Source organism: Chrysochloris asiatica, unplaced genomic scaffold (genome assembly GCF_000296735.1).
Source record: "Chrysochloris asiatica unplaced genomic scaffold, ChrAsi1.0 scaffold00070, whole genome shotgun sequence".
Lineage (NCBI taxonomy): Eukaryota > Metazoa > Chordata > Mammalia > Afrosoricida > Chrysochloridae > Chrysochloris > Chrysochloris asiatica.
The window spans coordinates 11,592,477-11,613,765 of NW_006408588.1; the positions used below are offsets into that span (position 1 = coordinate 11,592,477).

Consider the following 21,289-nt stretch of genomic DNA (forward strand, 5'->3'; position numbering starts at 1 on the left):
AAGTAGGCTTTTTGAGATCTGATCAATTCATTTGCTACAATGCTAAATGGAATATTTTACTTCTTCCAGATTCAAAACCTGAAAGTAAAGGTACAAAGTTCTCATTATAGGATAGTTATTAGCCAGTTAGAGGAAGCCACTCCCTTCTCTCCCCACCAACTAGGATATTATTCCAATGATCTTATCTCCTTTCCCTGTGATACTGGCAACCCACAGTTCCAACTCTTCCATCTTCATGTGGAAAGTCCTAAAGAAATTTACACTGAAGTGTTACAATTTTCCTATGGTGGTTATTCAATAACAAGGTAATCTAGACCCATCACCAGCACATTTTAGAAAAGAAAAACAATGCATTTAGAGAAGAGAAGGAGAAACTAATTTAATTAATTCATCACCAAAGCCAAAGACATAAATCTTATCATTTTTATCTGACAACCAACCAATAAATTATTCAGAGAACCCAATCCTAAGAAGGAAAGGAGAAAGCGGTTAGAAAGCAGCTGGTGGAAGAGAACCTTGCAAAAACAAAAGCCCCAGGGCTGGAGAAATGTAAGAGGAAGGTCTATGTAAACATGAATAACACAACTTTTTACAAGAAGGACACCTAAAGTGGAACCACTAACCACCCTATCTGCTGAGATGATGTGAATTGGACTTAAGTCATTCCTACACCTTATCATCTGGTATGGCGCAGTAAGATACGCACGAGACTACTAGCCACAAGATTGATGGTTCAAACCCACCTGCTGCTCCTTGGAAATCCTATACAGGTTTGCTATGAGTCGAATCGCAACCGACTCTATGGCATGCAACAATAAGACAACTCCTCATCACACATACTCCCCGATTTCCAAATAACAGCTCTTTCTCCAAATACAAACATGATGGCATGTGTCCTTGTAAAGAGGCTTCCCATGAATTCTGTGCACTTAGCTTGTTTGTTGTTGTTGTGTATCATTGCGTCAGTTCCAATTCATAGGGACCATGTATAAGATTTCTAAGGAGCAGCTGGTGTTTAAGCTGCTGACCTTGTGGTTAGCTGTCTTAGTGCTTATCCTACCAGGACACTCCTGTTCTTAACTAGTACCCCAAATGTGGAAAGACCTAGAAAGGTCTGCCATTTTATGGAGGTTAAAATCTAAAGCACATATTAAACCTAGGATTCTTAGAAAAACCTGCTTTTTTAACTTAAAAATATTAAAGCATTTTCTAGGCAGATGTACACTGGAGTTCTAAAAAGTAGAGGAGAGGGAAAAGGGGAACATATACAAAATGCCCTTATGAAACTGGAGGTTGGTAAACAAATATATTTCAGTATTTATATGTCCCAAACCCCTAAACTACCTAGGCAATTTGATGCTGAAAATATACCTGGAGGAGTATTTTGAATAATGTGAGACAATGTAAATCTGCATTTAATGAAAGACATCATACTAATGAATCTGGGTTGGTATCTGGATACTCAAATCTTTATATACACACTTTTTAAAATTAGAAGCACTTTACTTTCAAAGACGATCAAAATACTTCTGAAATTATCCCTGGCACAAAACTACATGGTTTTATTTCTTTTTGCATCCTTTATAGGGAGTCCTGGTGTGGCGCTGTGGGTTAATGTGCCAGACTGCAAAGCCGTTTAAACCGCAAGGTCGGTGGTTCAAGCTCACCAGCTGCTCCTCGGAAATCCTATACAGTGTTGCTATGGGTTGGAACGGACTCAACAGCACTTCACAACAACAACAACAACAACAAAGGGTGTAAGCACACAGTAAGTGTTTAATAAATGTTAGTGGAATGACTGTTAAACAGAAGGGAACATTAAAGGAGTTAGGGATTCTCAGTACTAGAGAGGGGACTGGTCAGTGGGGAATACTTACTAAATTCCATTTAAGAAGAGGACCATCTCTAACAGGAAACACATTTCTAACCTGAGGCTATTTTGGGAGTCCCATGCAGGGGTGAGTTTAGTCTCCCCAACTCACAAAGATGCTTAACCTCCTCTATGCTGCCCTAGGGTAAAGCTCTAGGTAGATCTATAGCATAATCCATTTTCTAATGATTGGAACCAAGCCTAGGTAAAAGCCTGGGTAAAATGCCAGCTGTTTGGAGAATTTCTGTTTCCTCCATCTGCTTTAGTGTGAATCCCACTATATGACATGATTGGGGGGGAGAGGGAGGAGAGGAATGAGTGACTACGGATTAACAGATCAGCTCTACAACCCACTTTATGATAAGGGCAATAAGAATATTAAAAACAAAAACTCTTTTGAGTCCAAGGAAGATTCTTGGGCTCCAAGTTTTACCCGAATGGAAGGCATTTACTTCTTAGACAGTGGAGAGCACAGCCTTTAACTCTAGAATCAGTTTGGCACAGAACCATCAACAACAATCATCAGTATCTTGAAGCTATGCCTCTCATCATATTCACCCTAAAGATTAAAAACCAAAAATTGCTGTTAGCTAGGCCTTTGTCTTGGACTAGGGGAAACAAAGTGTACAGCAGGCAAGAATACAAGGTGTATTACCAAAGTTCTGTGGGGTCTCCTGGCCCTTCCAGTCACAGATGCAACAGATATCAACAGATATCAACTTGGATATCACAGATATACACTGAAACAAGAGGTTGTTTTTTGGGGGGTGGGGTAGGAAGTATCTTAACTGCCATTTCTCATGATTTCATGCACTGTTACATTCATTAAATATGCACATGTCAATTTAATATAGATGTATTAACTTTTCAGGCTCCAAATCAATGAGGTGAGATTTCAGGATTGAAAAAAGATCCTGAAGAATTGACTTCATGAGATTTACCTTAGCCACAACAAGCCTGAAGTTCAATGCATTCATTCTACAGCTCTGGAGGGATTTGGGGACCTTTTCTGTGGTCTCTAGTAATTTACTAACTTTGTTCTCCTTTTCCATCACACTGAATCTTATCAGATGCAGGTTAATGAGAAACCAGAATAGGAATCCATCAACAAGAATTAGAGAGTCCTGAGTAACCGGATTCTTTTAGAAATGAAGCATCTAAAGGAGTATTAGCTAACCTGTTAACCCTTTATGGAAAGAAAGAAGAGAGATAGAGACACAGACAAGAGGAACTCCACTGAAGTATGGCCTTTGCAGATTTAATCAGTTACCAGAGTAGCTTTTAACTGTTAACATGCTGAACAGAAAAGACAGAGACCCTTCATAATCTTCATCTCCCTGCTGATCATTTACACTAATTAGCAAAATTTAGTTAATTATCGCTAAGCATTTCCGGGTTTAATTAAGGCTATTAGTAGTAATAGCCTGACTGGTTTCCTTCATCTCCCTCTCTCCACTTTTTTCCCTCTAATCTTTACAACCCCACCCCACCAGTTTTTCCCTGGGGAGATGAGAGTTTGCATTTCAATGAAATGGCCTCCCCCCACTTTGGTGATTGTGTTCCTTTCCCAGGTGTTTATTTGGTTATTTTTAAAGAAAGCCTCCATCAGACCCAGCAGTAGATGCTGAGAAAACAGCAACCAGATCCAGATCAAGTAGTCCCGCCTTCCCACCAACCCCTCCAACAACCTTACAAGCTCTGAGCTGCTTGACAACTCCATCAAATAAAATTTAAAGAGAGCCAGAGAGTGTGCTGGCATTTTCTCAATGTGCTTCCACTTAACACTACAGACAGCACAGATCAGGAGCCTAGGGCTAGGACATGGTGGGAAGAATTGGCGTTCTGTGTGAGGTCTACGTGTTACAGGTCTTCAAAATACCAGCTAGGGCAGGGAACCTGCTAGTGTAGTTCAGTCCCGGAGGGGCTACTCCAGCAGTGAGGCTTTTGTGATTCCTACTCTCCTCTACATCCCAGTGGAGTGCATAGTAAACAAATAAAGAAGCATCCTTCTTTAGAACAGTTTACTACAGCAAGCTCCTACCTTAGCTGCAGACATCACCCAGTAAAGGCAGACTGCTCAGAGATGAATGCATTTTTGAACGCCATAGATCTCTTCCTTCAGTGGCTATGCAAGGAGAATTGTTTGGAGCAGAACACACCATACCTGTATTGCAAGCATGCAGAAGTCATCCCGTACTACACTGAATTGAAATAGTATTTGCATAAATGGTAGAATCGAAGTTACTGGAATCTATACATGGGTAAATTATCAATGGCCTTAGCCTTACCTCACACATTGCCTCCTCTTTGGTACTTAGCAATATTAGAGACACAGTTTTGTCAACGGATAGATGTTCTTTCCACCAGATATGTGGGCAAACACAATACGCACAATAATGGCCACTGGTTATTAATTATATTTTCTGCCTCTCACACTCAGCTATTTTCCTACTGGCCTTAACTGCAAAGGCCACTTTATAGCAGTTCAATCAACTTCAGGCTGAAGACCTAAAGATTCCTGCTATCTTCTATTTCCCCAAGACTAGCTCCCAAACAAGATCTGAGAGAAGAAGGGTGAAAGCAAGGTGAAGGAATGAATACCCAAAATGCAGTGTCAGGGACTTGCCTGATTAGCTGCTTACCATCCTGGGGGGAGGCTGGAGGAGTTGAAGGGTTGCAAAGCGTAGTGTGGTGTTTGTGCAGCCATCAATAAGGGAGCTAATGAGAGAATCCTTTAGAGAATATTGGGACTCTGTAGGGGGCTGGGGGAATAGAAACGCTAGCCTTTAAGGGAAAATGGACATTTTCTTCCTTCATGCACATGCGATGCATTTCATCATTTCACATTCAATTTTTTTATTCCCTTCCCACCCTTGACACTAACTAAAAGCCAGTGGGTTAAGGAATTGGTACGCCCCAGTAAAAGGATAAAGAGCAGAGAGACCCACCGTGCCCTCCTCGAAGGGAAACAGGGGAGCGATAGATAGAAATAGGCACTGAGTGATGCTTGCTGCCATGGAAATGGTGCTCTTGTTGAGAGTGAGACCCCGGCGAGGAAGAAGAGGAGGAGGAAGAGGAAGCTACATTAGAGGAACTCCACACAGAGCTGACGATACATCCCCAGAAGAGGGACCATATCCCAAGCGTCCAGGCCGGCCGGCGAGGAGGGTTCCGTCTCGCGTGGATTCTTAGGTGCATGGTCAACGCACTGGACCACTACAGATGGGCAGTTTGAATTCCAGCCAGTGAGGAATAATGAAGTTCATGATGCCCAGAGACCCATCATAGCAGGAGAAGACTTGCCCGAATTTTGGAAAAAGAGAAGGAATACGCTCTTGCAAGACAGATGATGGATCGGGTTTTTGTTTGTTTGTTTGTTTTTAAGGCTACTACCAAGGGATGGGGGGGATATAGAAGAAGGCAAAAGCGCCCCTTTTTGGGGTTTGAAATCTAGGATGCCAGGGTCCACCCAGGTCCAGCGAACCTCACAGGGAGTCCCGGAAAGCCACACATGTCAGGGGGGCCAACGGCGGCGCGGCGGCGGCGTCCTGATCTCTAGGCACCAGGGGTATGATGACTAACTGCACACTCGGAGGCCACACGGAGAAAAGGTGGTAAATAAGGACGCGAAGGAGAAGTAAGCAGGAGACTCAAGTCGGTTCAGGTTAGTTTATCCCAACATCCAAGGAGTTTGAACATTTTCCCCCCTTTCCTTTCTCACTTCCAAGCGATGCAATGCAGAACTGCCAGGCAAAAAGGGGCTGCAGGTGGGAGAGTTCTTCCAGCTGGTTCCTAGGAGTCTTGGCGGAGGGGCGCAAAGCCTGTTAACCCTGCACCTTCTGGATGAGCTCTTGCTTCCTGGGCTTCCCAACTAGATGAAAAGCAGCGACGGCGGCGGGTGGCAGTAGCAGCAGCGATAGAAGCCAGAGGAAAAGAACAGGAAGGACCAGAGGGAAACTGGAGAGTAGGAGGACCTCAACGCTCTGAGCAGTCACCCAAACCAACGTGGCACCGGGCGGTGGGAGGTCGCTGGGAAGCTCGGGGAGTGCGGGAGAGGAGATGCCCTGCAGGCGGCAGAGGTGACGGGAAGGCAGGAGGGAGCCAGCAAAGTGCGCGGAACTGGGAGGCACAGGTGAATTGAAACGCGGAGTAGGGGAGCCAAATTCACAAATGGGCAAGGCATATGCAAATAGCGCACTCCCGAGAGCAAATCAGTGTAGCCCGAGCGCTCTGCCGAGGGACTGGCTGGCGCGGGAGGAAGGAGGTGCCCGAGCCACCCGGAATCCCGGCCCACCCCATTCAAGCGCACTCTCATCTACACCCGCGCGGGACTCCCGCGCACATCGTGCGCCCGCCCCTCGCTCCTCTTCTGCGCGTGTGTGCGGGTCTCTTCTCTCCCTCCCTCCCGTTCTTTCCCCCTCCCTCTCCCTCTGTGTGTGTTAAAGAGAGGACAGACACAGAGATGGACAGACACACATCGCCTTTTCATCACCCTTTCTCCTCTTCCCCTTCCTTATCACCCTCCTCTTTCCTCCATTATCACTCTCTCTCCTCTTTCTTCAGGCGCATTAAACCAAACTCCTGTGATTCAATTAAAACACTGCTTACAATTTGGGAAGAAAAATACAGGCAGCAGCTAAGGCCAAAGTAGCCTCAAATAGAAATGGAAATAAAAATACACCCCTTGAGTCAGCAGGCGGTAACCCAGCATGGCCCACATTCGCTCCTCCCAGCTGGTGTCTCTGTCCGCCAAGGGGCGCAGGGCAGGAGCCGGAGACCAAGGTTTCCATGAGAAGGCGTAGGGGCGGCCCAGGGAATTTAGAGGTGAGGGGCTCAGTAACTGGTGGTCCTGCGAGAAGGTGACGCCGCCCAGTCTTGGTGGAAAGATTCTCATGGAATCCAAGGTTAGCTCCCGCGCCGCCTTCAAAAGAAGTGAAGGCTACGCCTGCGTTCCAATAAGTATAGGTCTGCTGAAACGCTGCCCTGGGTGGGTGAAGCCTCCTAGGCCACCAGAGCTTTGGGCAAGAAAAGCCGCAGGGCTTTATAAAACTGGGCTCAACGTGCAAGGGAAAGCGGAGGGACTGGAAGAGGGTTGGTGTGCTCATTCTGTGACTCCAAGGAGGAAGCTGACCCAGGGCTAAGTCAAGGAATGGTGATTTAGTACCCCCCAGGTGAAGAGCAGGGGAAGAAAAATCCAACAGAGAGCAAGCCAGTTTCTCTGTGGGTCTCAGGAGAACTTTGACTTCCGCCTTTCATTCACCTTCCCTTACTGTTACTAAAATATTTGGCAGGGGAGGGGGCGGCAGTGAAAAGATAAAACTTTGAAGTTCATCTGATTGCTGGTTGCACAAAATCAGTATATTTGTTTTTACGTGGCTTTCTTCTTTTTAGGCCCTTATTTGTTGTTGATCCCTTCCAGTCGGGTTTGATGCGTAGCGACCTGTGGTATGGCAGAATGAAACTGCCTAGATTTGCCACCCTCTTCACAATCATTGTTACATTTGAGCCCTAATGCTAGGTGAACATTTCAAACTCCCAAACTAAATGAAGATGAAGAACAGGGATGAAGTCATTTGAACATCAAGGTCGCTGGTTCCAGCTCACCAGCCACTCCTTGGAAACCCTATAGAGGGTCGCTATGTGTTGGAATGGACTCCATGGCACTTAACTAACAACAATGTTTATCCTCTTAATCCACTGCCCTGGTCATCCAGTGATGTCAACATTGGGACGCCAACCACAAAGTTAGTGGTCCATACCCACAAGCCACTCTTTGGGGGCAGGGGTGGGGTGGGCTGTGGCAGTCTGCTCTGGTAAAAAATTGCGGCCTCTGAAACCTTATGGGACAATTCTACTCTTCCCTGCAGGATAACTGTTAAGTTAGGATCCACTCAGAAATGGTTTGGGATTTTAACGAGTATTTATCCTTGAGAAGCCCTGGTGGCATTATGGCTACTGACTGGTAGTTCAGCAGTTCAACTCCAACCTGCGGCATCCACTTGGTCAGGATCTTCTCCTATAAAGAATACAATCTAGGACATCCTATTGGAGAATTAGGTAGCGTAGTGGTTGTGTGTCAGGCTGCTAATCTCACAGTCAGCAGTTAGAAACTATCAGTGGTTCCAAGGGAGAAAGATGAGGCTTTCTGCTCCCATAAAGATTTACAGTCTCAGAAACCCTATACAGGGTTGCTATGAGTTGGAAGCAACTCCAAGGCACATCACCACCACCACGGGTCTGTTCTATAAAGTCTCTATGAGGTAGAATCAACTCAAGGCACTCATCTTTGAGTCACTGTGGCTGTGTGCCATGGAGTCGGTTCCGACTCATAGCGACCCCCTGTACAGGGTTTCTGAGGATGTAAATCTTTACGGGAGCAGAACGCCTCATCTTTCTCCCGCAGATCAGATGGTAGTTTCGAACTGCTTACCTTGCGGTTCACAGCCCGATTTGTAACCACTATGCTACCACTAGGTGGTACAAAAAGCTAACAAGCTATTAATACAGCCACTGATCTAAAGTTTAGCTGATTGAGTTTACCCAGGGGTACGGGAAAAAAGACCTGTAGCTATGTAATTCCAATAAACCACTGAAAATCCTAAGGAGTAACGTTCTATTTAAGACAATTGTAGGACTGCACTGTGATTATGGCTCTGAAATATGTGCATTCCCAAAGGTCATTTTCACACAGAGACTCCAAGGGTTCACAGACTCCCAGGGTGATAAACTGATGGAAAGGTTTCACATGTCCTTTGTTAGTGGTATGTGAATGTCTCATGTAAGAATCTAGTCACATGTACCTTCAAGCACCAACCACAGCAAAGAAGAGATGCATTATGGACATTCTCTTCAGGTGTCAGTTTGTTCCTCTGTAAACTATGGATGGTGCTCCCTCATGAGGCCATTGAAAATTTTAAATGGGATAATGCATCTGAAACACCTGGCATCACACCTGACAAAACATGACAGCACTCTGTTCCAGAGAAAAGTAAGCTAAAGCTTACAGAAGATTAAGTGCATATTGAGCTAGCATTACTAGAAAAATAATGAAAACAAAGTTCATATTAAAAATAGCTGTCTTTACGGTACATTATATTTCCTATCCAATCCAACTATTTACTGATTTAGTTCTCCAAATGGAGTTCCATGGCATTTTGAATTTAACTTAACTCTGTATCGTGGCCTAATGAGACCTTTGTGACCTGGGTCAGGACAAATTCTCCAACTCCATCTCCAGCCAGATACCGTCTTGCCCCCTAGCTACACTCCAGCCTCCACAGATCTTCTTTGTACTCTTTGAATACTACAAAGTTGTTTTCAACTCTAACACCTTTATAATCGGTGGTCTCTCTTGCCTAGAAGATCTTGGTAAGACTATTGTCTCGTAGCACTTAGACCTTGGTTCTCTAGAGATCTCTTGGCCTTCACTAAAAGTTACCCACCACCAACTCTAAAAAGCACACTTATGTTATTTTATTCATAGCACTTTCTTCTTTCTGAAATTATTTTATCTGTGTTTTTGCTCATAGTCAATTTCCTTAAATAAGATTGTAAGTTCCCTGAAGCTAGTTATGGTCTTATTCTCTATATCCTTTGTATGTGAAACAATGGCCAGCGCATAGTAGGAGCTCAGTAAGTATTTGTGGAACTCAATGGATCAACTGACATTCTCATACTTGTTGTTGTTGTTGTTAAGTGCCTTCGAGTCTTACATGGTCTTTTATCATTAGTGTCACTGACATTCATTTGGCTTTTGGGACATCAATAACCAAAGGCAAGCATTTCCATAGAAGTTGAATTGACCACATTTCCAGTTAACATTTTTCTTCTTTTCTAAATTGTCAATAAATGTTTTGGAAACTTTATTTAGACTTCATTCCGAGGAAGCCAGGAAAGCTTACACGGACCTCCCCATTAATTCTCTGCTATGCAATAAAGTCAATATAAGTCCTTAATGAAGTCCAAATCTGGAAATGCTACTGGTGTGTCACAAGATGAACTATTCACTGGACTTGTCACACTTATCATTTATTTATTTGCTTTTGGTAAAATGTCAAAAGATACAGTTGTGAGTTCCAGTAAAGTTGATTCCATCTAGGGCCACTGTTGGATACTGAGAAGACTTATCAAGAAACAAATTCAAGACTGGATTATATTTCTGCCCCCAATCTAGAGAGATAACTCATAAACTTCCTGGTAAAATGCCTGTCCTTCTCCAGTTTGCCACATGTCTAATTTGTTTTCATTGCTTTCTGTTTTACATTTCATTTTCTTGAGGGAACTCATTAATGTTTAGATTTATTTCTAATTTCTATTCCTTTTATGTCCGTTTGAGTTTACACTGTTGTTGTTGTTGTTGTTGCTCTTGCTATGCGTGCCATCTGGGTGGTTCCTACTCATAGCATCCCTGTATACTGTTTCCAAAAGTAGCTGGTGGGTTTGAACTGCCAACCTTGTGGTTACCCATCCAGTGCTTATCCTCCAGCGCCACACCAAAGCTTGTATTAGGGTGATACATTAAATAGGCTTTGGTTGTTTTGTTTTGTTTTCTACCAGATTTGATCTCCAGTGACAACTTCTAAGACTGCCTACAACTAGAATTCTAGAGAAAGAGTTTGTCATCGCCTGTTGTTGTCAGACGCTGCCAAGCTGGCCCTTAATTCTTGATGATGCCATGCATACATATAGTATAACATTATCTAACCATTGTCATCCAGAGGTTTTCACTGACTGATTTTGGAATGGGGCAGCGGCTTTTCTTCCTAATCTTAGTCTGGGAGATCTGCTGGAACCTGTATGGCATTTCAGCAACAGGTACAATTCCACTGACAGACACGTGATGGCTGTGCATGGGCCAGGAATTGAACCCTGGTCTCCTGAACCAAAGGTGACAATTCTATCACTGAACAGCAACATCCCCTCTTTCCTCTAGAGTCTTCTCTAGTGGGAAGTCCTGGTGTGGTGCTGTAAGATAAGCACTGGATTGCTAACCACAAGATTGGTGGTTCAAACCCACCAGTCACCCTTCAGAAAACCTACATAGGATCACCATGAGTTGGAAGGAATTGACGACACTTAACAGCAGCAATAGATTGAAATTGAGTGGAAATACTTGGGAATCAAGTGTGCATCTCCAGAGTGAAGATGCGAGTCCACTTTTAATACAGAAAAGAAGAGAAATAGATTTAGAAATATTATGCTCACCATAGATTTAAAGTTGAAAATATAAATAATTTCACAGGAACAACCACGCTTAGCTCCACTTGGATAAACCCCCACAGAATCCTAACAATACTTAACTTTCTGAACGAAATTCAGTTTAAAAACGAAAATAAAAAACCCCTGAAACTGGGTTCATTTGGTCAATAGCTGGGTTTCTCTCTGACTTTAGATTTAGGTATTGTAGACTTCCTCCTCTCCTTCTGTAACCCTTTCCTGCACTCCAGGAGACTTTCCCAAGGAAAGGTATGAGAACCTTAACCTTGTAAAGTTTGGCTCTGTGCCAAGCTATAAAGTCTGCAGAATTTTCTGGCTTCTAAAAACAGCTTTGTGGATTGTACTTCATCACGCCAGGACCTCGGCTCCCGCTCCATTTTGTCTCTTCACATGCCTATTCTCACCTGGATAGACTGTGACTTGCCACACTATGCTGACGGCAGGAGAGACCTGTCAAGTTGTTCCTTGTAGTCACATCTAATATGACTAAACAGTCACACAGGACAGTGAAGGGGCCGGAGCAGCCTATTTCTGTGCATGACCTAAGCTCTTAGGTAAAGGCCCTCTTTAACTGAATACAGAGAGTAAAGACCTTTACTCTCTCCCTCTATGCATGTTTCCAAAGGCAAGTTTAGGGAATGAGAGGGTGTGGGGGAAGCACAACTAAACTCTCATAATGTGAAATGAAATAAAAGTCCCGAAAAAATACAGATGACTGTTAACACGACTATAAATATATCCAAGGGTTCCAGTGACACCATAAAACAGTCAAACTTTGCTTTATTACATGTCAGTAGATTTATTTATAGCCCCATAATTCATCCTTCTGCTCATTTAAGAAAGCCATCCTGCAAAATAAATAAATAAATTAAATAAGGCAGGATTTTGATTATATTTTCCATTTGGGGTATAAAAGAGAAACTTTACTCTTTTCAACATCACGTATGTATGTGATTTAAAAGAAAAGACAATAGCATCCTTGTATAATTTTAAATTTTAGAGAAGGCATATATTGTTTCTACTCCTTTTGCTGATTCTTTCTATAAGCATTCATAGTTATTCTCTTGTCCTCCTTGTGGCTGAAATAGGGATATCAGGAGTTTGGATGTTGAGAAAAACCTCTCTAGGAAATCTTCCAAATCTTTCAAGTTTGATCAATGGGCCAAAGATAGCTAATTCATTAGAATTTTCTCACGTTTCTTTAAGGATAAAAGAAACACTGGACTCAAGCAGAGCAACCATTATGAAGCCAGTACCGAACCAGGCAGATTTATTCTGTTTCGCATAAGGTAACCATGAATCAGAGCTGACTTAACGGTAATTCATTTGATGGTAACTAACAGTGTAGTGGTTACAAATCAGGCTGTGAACTGCAAGGTCAGCAGTTCAAAACTATCAGCTGTTCCTCAGGAGAAAGATGAGGCTGTCTGCTCCTGTAAAGATTTACAGCCTTGGAAACCCTGTACAGGGTCGCTATGAGTCGGAATCGACTCCATGGCACATAACAACAACAACAAAAACAAAGAAATTTATCAAATGTTTCAGCGTGCACCTGAGCCAGGATTCCCTCTTGTTGTTGTTGTTAAGTGCCATAGAGTTGGTTCCAACTCTTAGCGACCCTATATAGGGTTTCCAAGGAGTGGCTGGTGAGCTTGAACCGCCAACCTTGTGGTTCAAACTGACCTTGAAGTCCAGCAGCACCTTAAGTAAAAGGGTTCTTCTAATGGGAAGAAAATACTCCTTTTATTAAAAGACAGGACTCAGGTATCGCTTCTGGGAGGGATTTGGGCATTCAAACATCTCTGATCTTCATCTTCACTAAGCCTACACTGTTGTTGTTATATTGTTATGAGTTAATTCTGACTCATAATGACCCTATATAGGCTTTCCAAAGAGCAGCTGGTGGGATTGAACCACTGATCTTGTGATTAGTGATTATCCTAGGATTTGAAGCCTACATTGTTGTTTTTAAATACCCTTGAGTCGGTTCTGACACATAGCGACTCTGTATAGGGTTTCCAAGGGGTGGCTAGTGAATTTGAACCACAGAACTTGTGGTTCAAACCATCATTTTGGTCCAGTGTTATCCTTCAGACCAGTGTTTGTCCTATAGAGCCACTATTCTCCTCCCCAAATAATAATGTTGTTGTTGTTAAGTGCCGTCGTCGAGTTGATTCCGACCCATAGCATTAGCAATTGTTAATTAGCTTTTTTTCCTCCAGACAACTTTTCTGAAAGTTATCCCTATAGATAGTTTTCTCATTTATACTAGTCTCCAGGGAAATACAGAAACAAGAATGTACCCCCTGCAAATCCAACACAAAGAACTCAGGGTCTCCTTTATGTGCTGCCTAATTCATTTGGTGGAAAGGAGGGTTGCTTATTTGAGACCTTCTCTTAAGTATTCTTCCAGTCAATTCTAAAATATCAAAACTCATGATTGTCCCAGAACCAGACAATATGGACTACTATACCCAATTGCTTTGCAAGTAACATATTTTGTAGTGCAGTCTGGAACTCTCAAGATTCTAGTTTGCTTTGAGATATGGATGGATTCCCTGGCTACTTCCTTTCCCATCTTTTTATTTTCTCATTTTCTTCTCTTGATTAAAAAAAATTGTTTCCACTTACTTTAGCCTTCTCTCTAAAACACCTGCCTCCTAAATATTTTAGTAATGCACACTGGACTTATTTAGAAATTCATTATTAATCAACAAAAATTCAATTATTGTGAATGTGCCTCTGAATTAAAATCTGTGTTGGAAAAAGTACAATCAGAATGCTACTTGGAAGCCAGGATGACATGACTTCGTCTATCACACTTTGGACATATTGTCAGGAGGGACCAGTTCCTGGAGAATAGCATTATATTAAATAAAGTGGAGGGTCAATGAAAAAAAGGAAGGTCCCCAATGAGATGGATTGGCACAGTGGCAGCAGCAGTGGTCTCAAGCTTAACAACGACTGTAAGGGTATTGTAGGACTAGGCAGTGTTTTGTTCTGTTGTGTATAAGGTCACTATGAGTCGAAATCAACTCCATGACATTTAACAACAACAGCGGCCTCTAAAGTAAGTGCTACCAAGTGTTGAAAGAAACCATGCCTCCATCCTTTACTCTGCTGCATCAATTCATTCACTCCACGAACATGACATTTATGCTTACTCTGGGCAAATCCTAGGTAATGCATAGCAGACGTCACAATAAAGAAGTGAAGATGTTGTTGTTAAGTGCTGTGCAGTCAGTTAGCAGTCAGTCCAGTGCTGATCCTACTGTGCCACACCAGGAGGCCCATAGAGAAGCTAGCATGTCTTGCCAAGTTTATAATTTAGAAAGTAAACGTAAACCGAGACAACACGAAAACCAAACAAAGGAAAACTTCACTTTTGTGTACAACTTCACAAAAACAATATGAAGTTATAAACAAAGTAAACAGAAAAAATAGAGAAAACACTAATCTACTGAAGGGAGGAAAAGGACAATCAAGAAGAACTCATAGGCTAAGTGACATGTGAACTGAGTGTCAGAGGACTGGAGTTCAAATCCTGATTCCACTACTTAGTGATCTTCAACAAGTTAATTTAAACTCTCTGAGAATATTTCTTCAGATTATAACTATGAATAATGCCTACCTTATAGGAGTGTTTGGGAGATGAATCAAGATTCTTTTTTTAAGTTTTTATTGTTAATTGAGAGATAGTTTACACGGGAAGAACATCGGTTTTGCACTCATCGTTTCATTGCAATGATTACGATCTGCACCTTCTGCAAGCCTGTCTTCTGGCCACCAGCACACAGTCTTTCTCTTTCCATTAGTCTAGATTCTTCAGATGCTCTTTATTTCCATGTCCTCATCCCTGCCTCCATCTCTGTTGTCACTGTTTCTCTGGTAAGGGTCCCACATTCCACTCATGCTCTTCTCCCTTAATGGTCCTAGGGTCCTCTGTTCCTGGATGTTAAGATTAACTACCACCCCCTTTGTGTTACAAAACTTTTACCTTTACAGTTGTGACAGTCGCAATTAGTCACGATAACAATTATTCACTATTGAATCATAAGAATCTTATCCCCATCTCCTTTCACCACACCCATATCTAGACAAGATGAAAATGATTCAGTGGGGATTCTACCTTCCCCTGCACACTCTGAAACTTCATTCCCTCTTGAAAACTTGTAAGCCAGTCACTTTGTGCTTTTGTAGTACCCACATTTTAGGTACCCAATGTCTAAGTTGCCCATCCCTAGCAACCCTGTGTACAGAGGGGATAGGACTGATACTTGATACTTCTTCTTTTCTCAGATGGTATTTTCAGCTACTACATCCATAAGTATAGGTCAAGTTTATCAAATTATAGAAATTTACACTTGTTTCCTTTATCAAAATTTTTTTTATCTTCCCCTAGTCAAGTTGGACAGTAAATAAGGAAGACCGTAGAAGAATTGAAGCTTTTGAGTTATAATGTTGGACAAGAATATTGAAAGTGCCATGGGCTGCCCATAGAACCAACAGATCTGTGTTGGAAGAAGTGCAGCCAGAGTGCTCCTTGGAAGCCAAGATGGCCAAACTTCGTCTCTCATACTTCGGACATATTGTCAGGAGGGACCAGTCTCTGGAGAAGGATATCATGATTGATAAGGTGGAAGGTCAGAGAAAAAGAGGAAGACCCCCAACAAGATGGATTGGCCAAGTGGCAGCATCAATGGGTTCAAGCGTGGCAACAATAGTGAGGTTGGCCCAGGATCAGGCAGTGTTTCAATCTGCTGTGCATAAGGTCACTATGAGTCAGCAACAACTCAATGGCACCTAACAACAAGAAGTCAAGTTCTGATCATCAAGCCATTGAGGCTAGGTGAAATGAATACTATCTACACATTTGGACATTCTTGTGTATCTCCCCTCAAGTCATAATCAGCTGGATGTTTTACTCTCAGCACTAGCCCTCCATGGCTATATTCTTGTCCAAGGGCTCAGGAGTCCCCAGGTCTCACCAGACTTCGGCCCAACCAGCCCTTCCTCTTATCTCTCTCATCTCCAGGTCGATGTGAATCTATGGAACATGGTCAAACTCAGCCCATATCTTCTTTGCTGCCTTTCCCTTTCTTCTACTCACCAGTTGATCAACGTGGTCACCAGCAATCGTACATGTCTGCTCATGTGTTTCCTTTGAGTTTCAGTCTTGGACTGGGGTTTGTTATTCTGAAGGGACTTGACTGCTTGCCTTCATGGCTCCCTGGCAAACAAGTTGCTTATTCTTGTAGTAGCCAATCAGGCTGCCATTTTTTTTTTTTGGATTTTTCCCTGCTGGTCTTTCTTTCAAGAAGTATCTTCTGTTACTCTAGCTGTTCCAGGTTGGTCTGTTTGTCCCTTCAAGTGGGAATGTCCCACCTCAGAAGATTCTGGATGTATTTTTAAAGAACCTTGCAAGTTAACGTAGTGCTGTAGGAGAAGCCCTGAATTGCTTGTCCTACAGAGCCACAGTAACATCTGCTCCTTGGAAGCCCTACACAGGGTAGCTATGAGTCAGAACCGACTCACTGACACTTAAGCACAACAATAATTACTGTGACCCAGTCCTTGAAAGATTTAAATGGGCAGAGAAGGTGAGATTATCAATATGGGTCACATCAATCACAGAGGGCTTCTTAAAGGAAGCAAACAGTTTTTATTTATCCTTAGACTGTAAAAGCCTGCAGAACTCAGAAAGAGGGCACCTTTTTATTTTAACTCAAAAGTCATGTATTCCACTGAATAAGAAAAGTAAAGGGGAGATGAGAGGAAGAAAGTGAAGGAAAGATACAGAAAGGAAATTATGTTGGAAATCACATGTTCTCTCTAACGACAGAGTTATAATCAGAGATGTCAAAAGAAAAGCTTATTAATCAAAACAGCTTTATCATGGCAGAGTTGTTTTTTCTTTGTTTAATTTTTTTTCCATGTAGTCACTTTCCAGAGACCAAAATCCATTGGGTTCAATTTTTAAGACTACCCTTTAATTCTAAGAGCATCATAGTTCAAGCATCAATCTCACTCAAGTGTCTATGTCATTGTGTTCCATGAAGAATGTATCGCCTGAGCTAGAAGGACAGAGATCCAAAATAAATGGCCACCTACTTAACAGAGAAATCTGGGAGGGGGATGAGATGGATGTACTGCTAACAGGAAGTGCAGAGTATTATCTAAGCAGCCCAGAAATGTCTGCAAGATGGGTAATAAGGACATTTCTAAGTGGTCTTGAAGGAAGCCTGGTGGTGGAGAGAATTAAGCATCAGTCTGCCACCTACAAGGTCAGCAGTTCAAACTGAACTAGCCTGTCTGCAGGGGAAAGATGAGGCAATCTGCTGCCTTAAAGATTTACAGCCTCAGAAACCCTAAGCAGCAGCTCTTCTCTGCACTGTAGGGTGGCTGTGAGCCCAAATCAATTTGATGGCAGTGAGTTATTAAGGATTTTGGACTTATTTAAACCAATGGTGATGTCAGAGGGTGCTGATCTGCAAGTTTTTGTTTTAAGTAGAAAAACAGAATGTTCTTAAAATAGCTGAAATAACATTAGACAAAGCACACAGCCATGGCGTTGGTTCTGACTCCTAGTGAGACTGTATAGTGATTCCCACACTGTACATCTCCATGGATGTAGAAAGACTCATCTTCCTCCCTGGAGTGACTGGTGGGTTTGAACTACCAATCTTGAAGCAGGTAATCCAGTACTTATCCTACAACACCACTAGGGATTCTGAAATAACATTAAGATGATAATATTTTGGCATTGATGATAACTGTCTTCTTCAAGGTCTACCATTTCTACTCTGGGCAGACTGAATTTGTTGTTCTGTTGTCATTACCTAAAGCACTGTTCTATCAACCCTTGTCACTGTTATCCACCCCACCACATGACTCAGCACGTCAGGAAACTGAAGTTCAGATCCCTGTTGTACAATTTGCTAGGTGAATGACCTTGAACAAACTGTCTCACCTCTGAGTTCCTGAATGTTTCCTCATCAATTAAAATGGACAGTATTTTCTCATCAATAAAAAGCCAGGGATACTAACGGTTCTCATCTCAAACTTAGCAAAGTATCAGATCTATAGGAGCTCTATATCCAATAGATACTTGTGGAATAAAATTCAGATTTATGTTATTATTATATGTTAAAAACTGTCTACTTCATATTAAAAAGAAAAGAAAAAAAAGCTTTAAATGAGAGACCATCTCATTATAAAGAACTTTTCCACATTCAGAGTCATTACATTAAAGGAGATGCCTTATAAGGACAGGAAGTGTCCAAGCAGAGTCTATCTATTAGAGACTCTGAAGTTGTACTCTTACACCAAGTGAGCAGAAAAAGTAATTAACCTCTAAATTCCTTTAAAATTTTAATATCATACTACCCTGATTAAATTTTCTCTTTAAAAAGTTCTCTTTGTCCTTTTCTTTTGCACTTACTCAAGTGTAATCTATTGGTCTTATTTTGAAGTTTAAAATGCAGTTCCTGGATTATTTTAAAAATTATAACAGGATGAAACATACTGGTAGCACTCACTACAGGATAAGCACTACAAGGTCAGTGGTTCAAATCCACCAGCAATTCCATGGGACAAAGATGAGCCTGTCTGCTCCAATGAAGATTTACAGTCTCAGAACCCCTGTGCAGGGTCACTATGAGTCAGAATCAACTCAATGGCAGTGGGCTTTTGTCATTTTTTCTTTTTTTGGAGGGAGTGGTGATTATTCATTAAAATGTCATACACTGAGGTGAGGACACATAGACTTGTATAAAACTAACCCTAGATGCAGCATTACTGCTCCACTAAAACTAAACTTTTCATTGCTGAATGCAGTACAAGTTGTCTCCAGACATATTAACAACTTTATGCTTCTATTTTAAATATCAAACATTATTTCCCCCACTAGCAACACCTTCACAGCTGCTGTTCCTGTGATCTAAGAGAGCGTTTTTCATTGGTGAAGAGCTCATTGCTATGGAAAGAATATTTTTGCTTTCTTGCTCTATTGTTTTTTTGTTTTTTTTTAATCTCCCAGTAGGAAATCCTAGTGGACTAAACATAAATAAAAAATTAATTCCTTTAAATAAAGACATGTATCTTAAAATGCTGGGGAGAAAGAGTAGAAGTACTTTACTCTCTCTTGCTACCACAAATCCATTCTTCTTCAGCACCCTGTATGGCCTAGGAAAAAAGGGCTTAGGAATTCAGGAGACACCTTAGAAAGTAGAGAAACTGAGATCCAGAGAGAGAAATTAACTTGTTTAACATCACACAGCATTCAATGTCAGGTAATAATCTGAAATCTTCTTCTAGATTATTCCACTAGAATGAGGCATTCATGACTCCTACAGCAACATCAACATCTATAGAATAAGTTTACAATAAAAGAATTCAATAAGACGATCTACCATGACGTAGAGTTAAGAGACACAACAAGAGAATCAGGATACCAACCATGAGAGATAATAGAACAAACTGAAAGAAATTACTAAAATAAATATGATTGAAATGATTGAAGATAGAAATTATATAAAACACAGAGAAAGAAATGGTACTATGGGGAAAATGCAGATTTAAAAAAGAATTAAAAAAAAAAAAGCGGGGGTGGGGGTGGGGGGATGAAATAGAGTCAATGGAATTAAATCCAAGGAAGCTAGAAAAACTGTGGATAAACAGAATAGAAAAATAATGGAAATGGAAGTTTCCACAAACATTTTGATGCTCACTCACAGTAGATAGACTGCATAAATACAGTTGAAGAGAAAACTTATGAACTGGAAGACAAAACTCAGGAAACTTCCTAAATTGTAGTGCAAAGAGATTCAAACTCAAAGCAACCATACAGGATTCCCACTGTTTGTAACTTTATAGATGCATATAGTCCTGTCCCTCTTCTATGGATCAGCTGGTAGATTTAAACTACGGACTTTTAGGTTAGCAACCTAACACTTAATCCACTGTGTCACCTTCCACAGAGAGATTACAGCTCTCTCTCTCTTTATATATGTGTATGTGTAATTGAAAGATAATGTAAATTTTTGAAATCCCTCTCAGGCATATATAATGTGTGTGTATAGAATAAAATGTATAGTACATATCTATGAGTAATTCTAGGAGGAGAAAGTAGAGAAAATGAGTTAAAGGTAATGTTGAAAAAGATAATAAATGAAATTTTTACAGATTTAAAGTATAGTAACTTCTTATATTAAAGCTCCCATTCAAGAAAGAAGAACATTAGCCATGCCTTGGCTGTTATAGTGGAAAAACACAAAAGAACCAAATTATGATAAAAATCTTAAAATCAATATATTATTAAAAATAAATATATTCTAGAAGAAAAGGAATATAATAGCTCAAAGTGTTGAAAGGAAATGCTTGCTAATCTATATTTCTGTATCTCAACAAATGATTCAAAATAGAAGGTTAACCTAAGAAACTTTCAGATAAACAAAGATCAATAAAGTTTACCATTCACAGATGTTCACTGGCACAGCCACTAATGGATATATTTCAGTATCAAGAAAGTGAATTCCAAAAGGAACAATATGCAACACTCAATGGTAAGCAAAAGAGTTGGTATAATAGGATAAATCTAAGTAAGTAAGTCTTTATCACCATCACAACCACTACTATTACTGCTGCAATATTACTACCAGTATTACTGCTACTATTGTTGTTGTTAAGTGCCATCAAGTTGGTTCCAACTCATTGCAACCTTGTATAGGATTTCCAAGGAATGGCTGGTGAGCTTGAACTTCCAGCCTTGCAGTTCAAATCAACCTTGCAGTCCAGCACATTACCTTGCTGCGCCACTCTAGGATTGCTACTATTATTGCTACTAATGTTACTACCAGTATTACTGGTATAATTCAATTGTACCAAGAATAATAAGCAACACTGAGTGAGTGTTTACATCTCGGTTTATTATTATCCCTATTTTACAATTAAGACATTGATGGGACAGTGGTTACATTCTTGGCTTCTAACTGAAAGGCTGGGGATCCAAACCCACCAGCTGCTCCATGTTGGAGACCAAAAGGCTTACAAGGCCTTATAAAACTTTAAGAGTGTCAGAACTGCTCCTTATTAGAACATGAGCTCCTGATATTCATGTACAAACCAAATTTCCCCCTAAAACCGAGACAGTAAAACTTCCTCAGAGGACAAACAAGGACAGGTTTACTGGGATTAAGCAGGGAG

The 21,289-nt window shown here is 41.3% G+C and overlaps 1 protein-coding gene across 4 annotated transcripts in view; it reads right to left on the reverse strand.

Moving 5' to 3' along the window:
* Positions 1 to 21,289, reverse strand: part of NRXN3 (neurexin 3) — a 1,807,186-nt gene that overhangs the window by 861,967 nt on the left and 923,930 nt on the right. For 3 of the 4 annotated variants that reach the window (XM_006864756.1, XM_006864758.1, XM_006864757.1), the window contains exon 1: positions 4,819 to 5,068. The exons of the other annotated variant lie outside the window; for it this stretch is intronic. In XM_006864756.1, the coding sequence (XP_006864818.1) occupies positions 4,819 to 5,068 (250 nt within the window). Of the gene's footprint in view, positions 1 to 4,818; positions 5,069 to 21,289 lie in introns of those variants that run through there. 4 annotated transcript variants of the gene reach the window in all.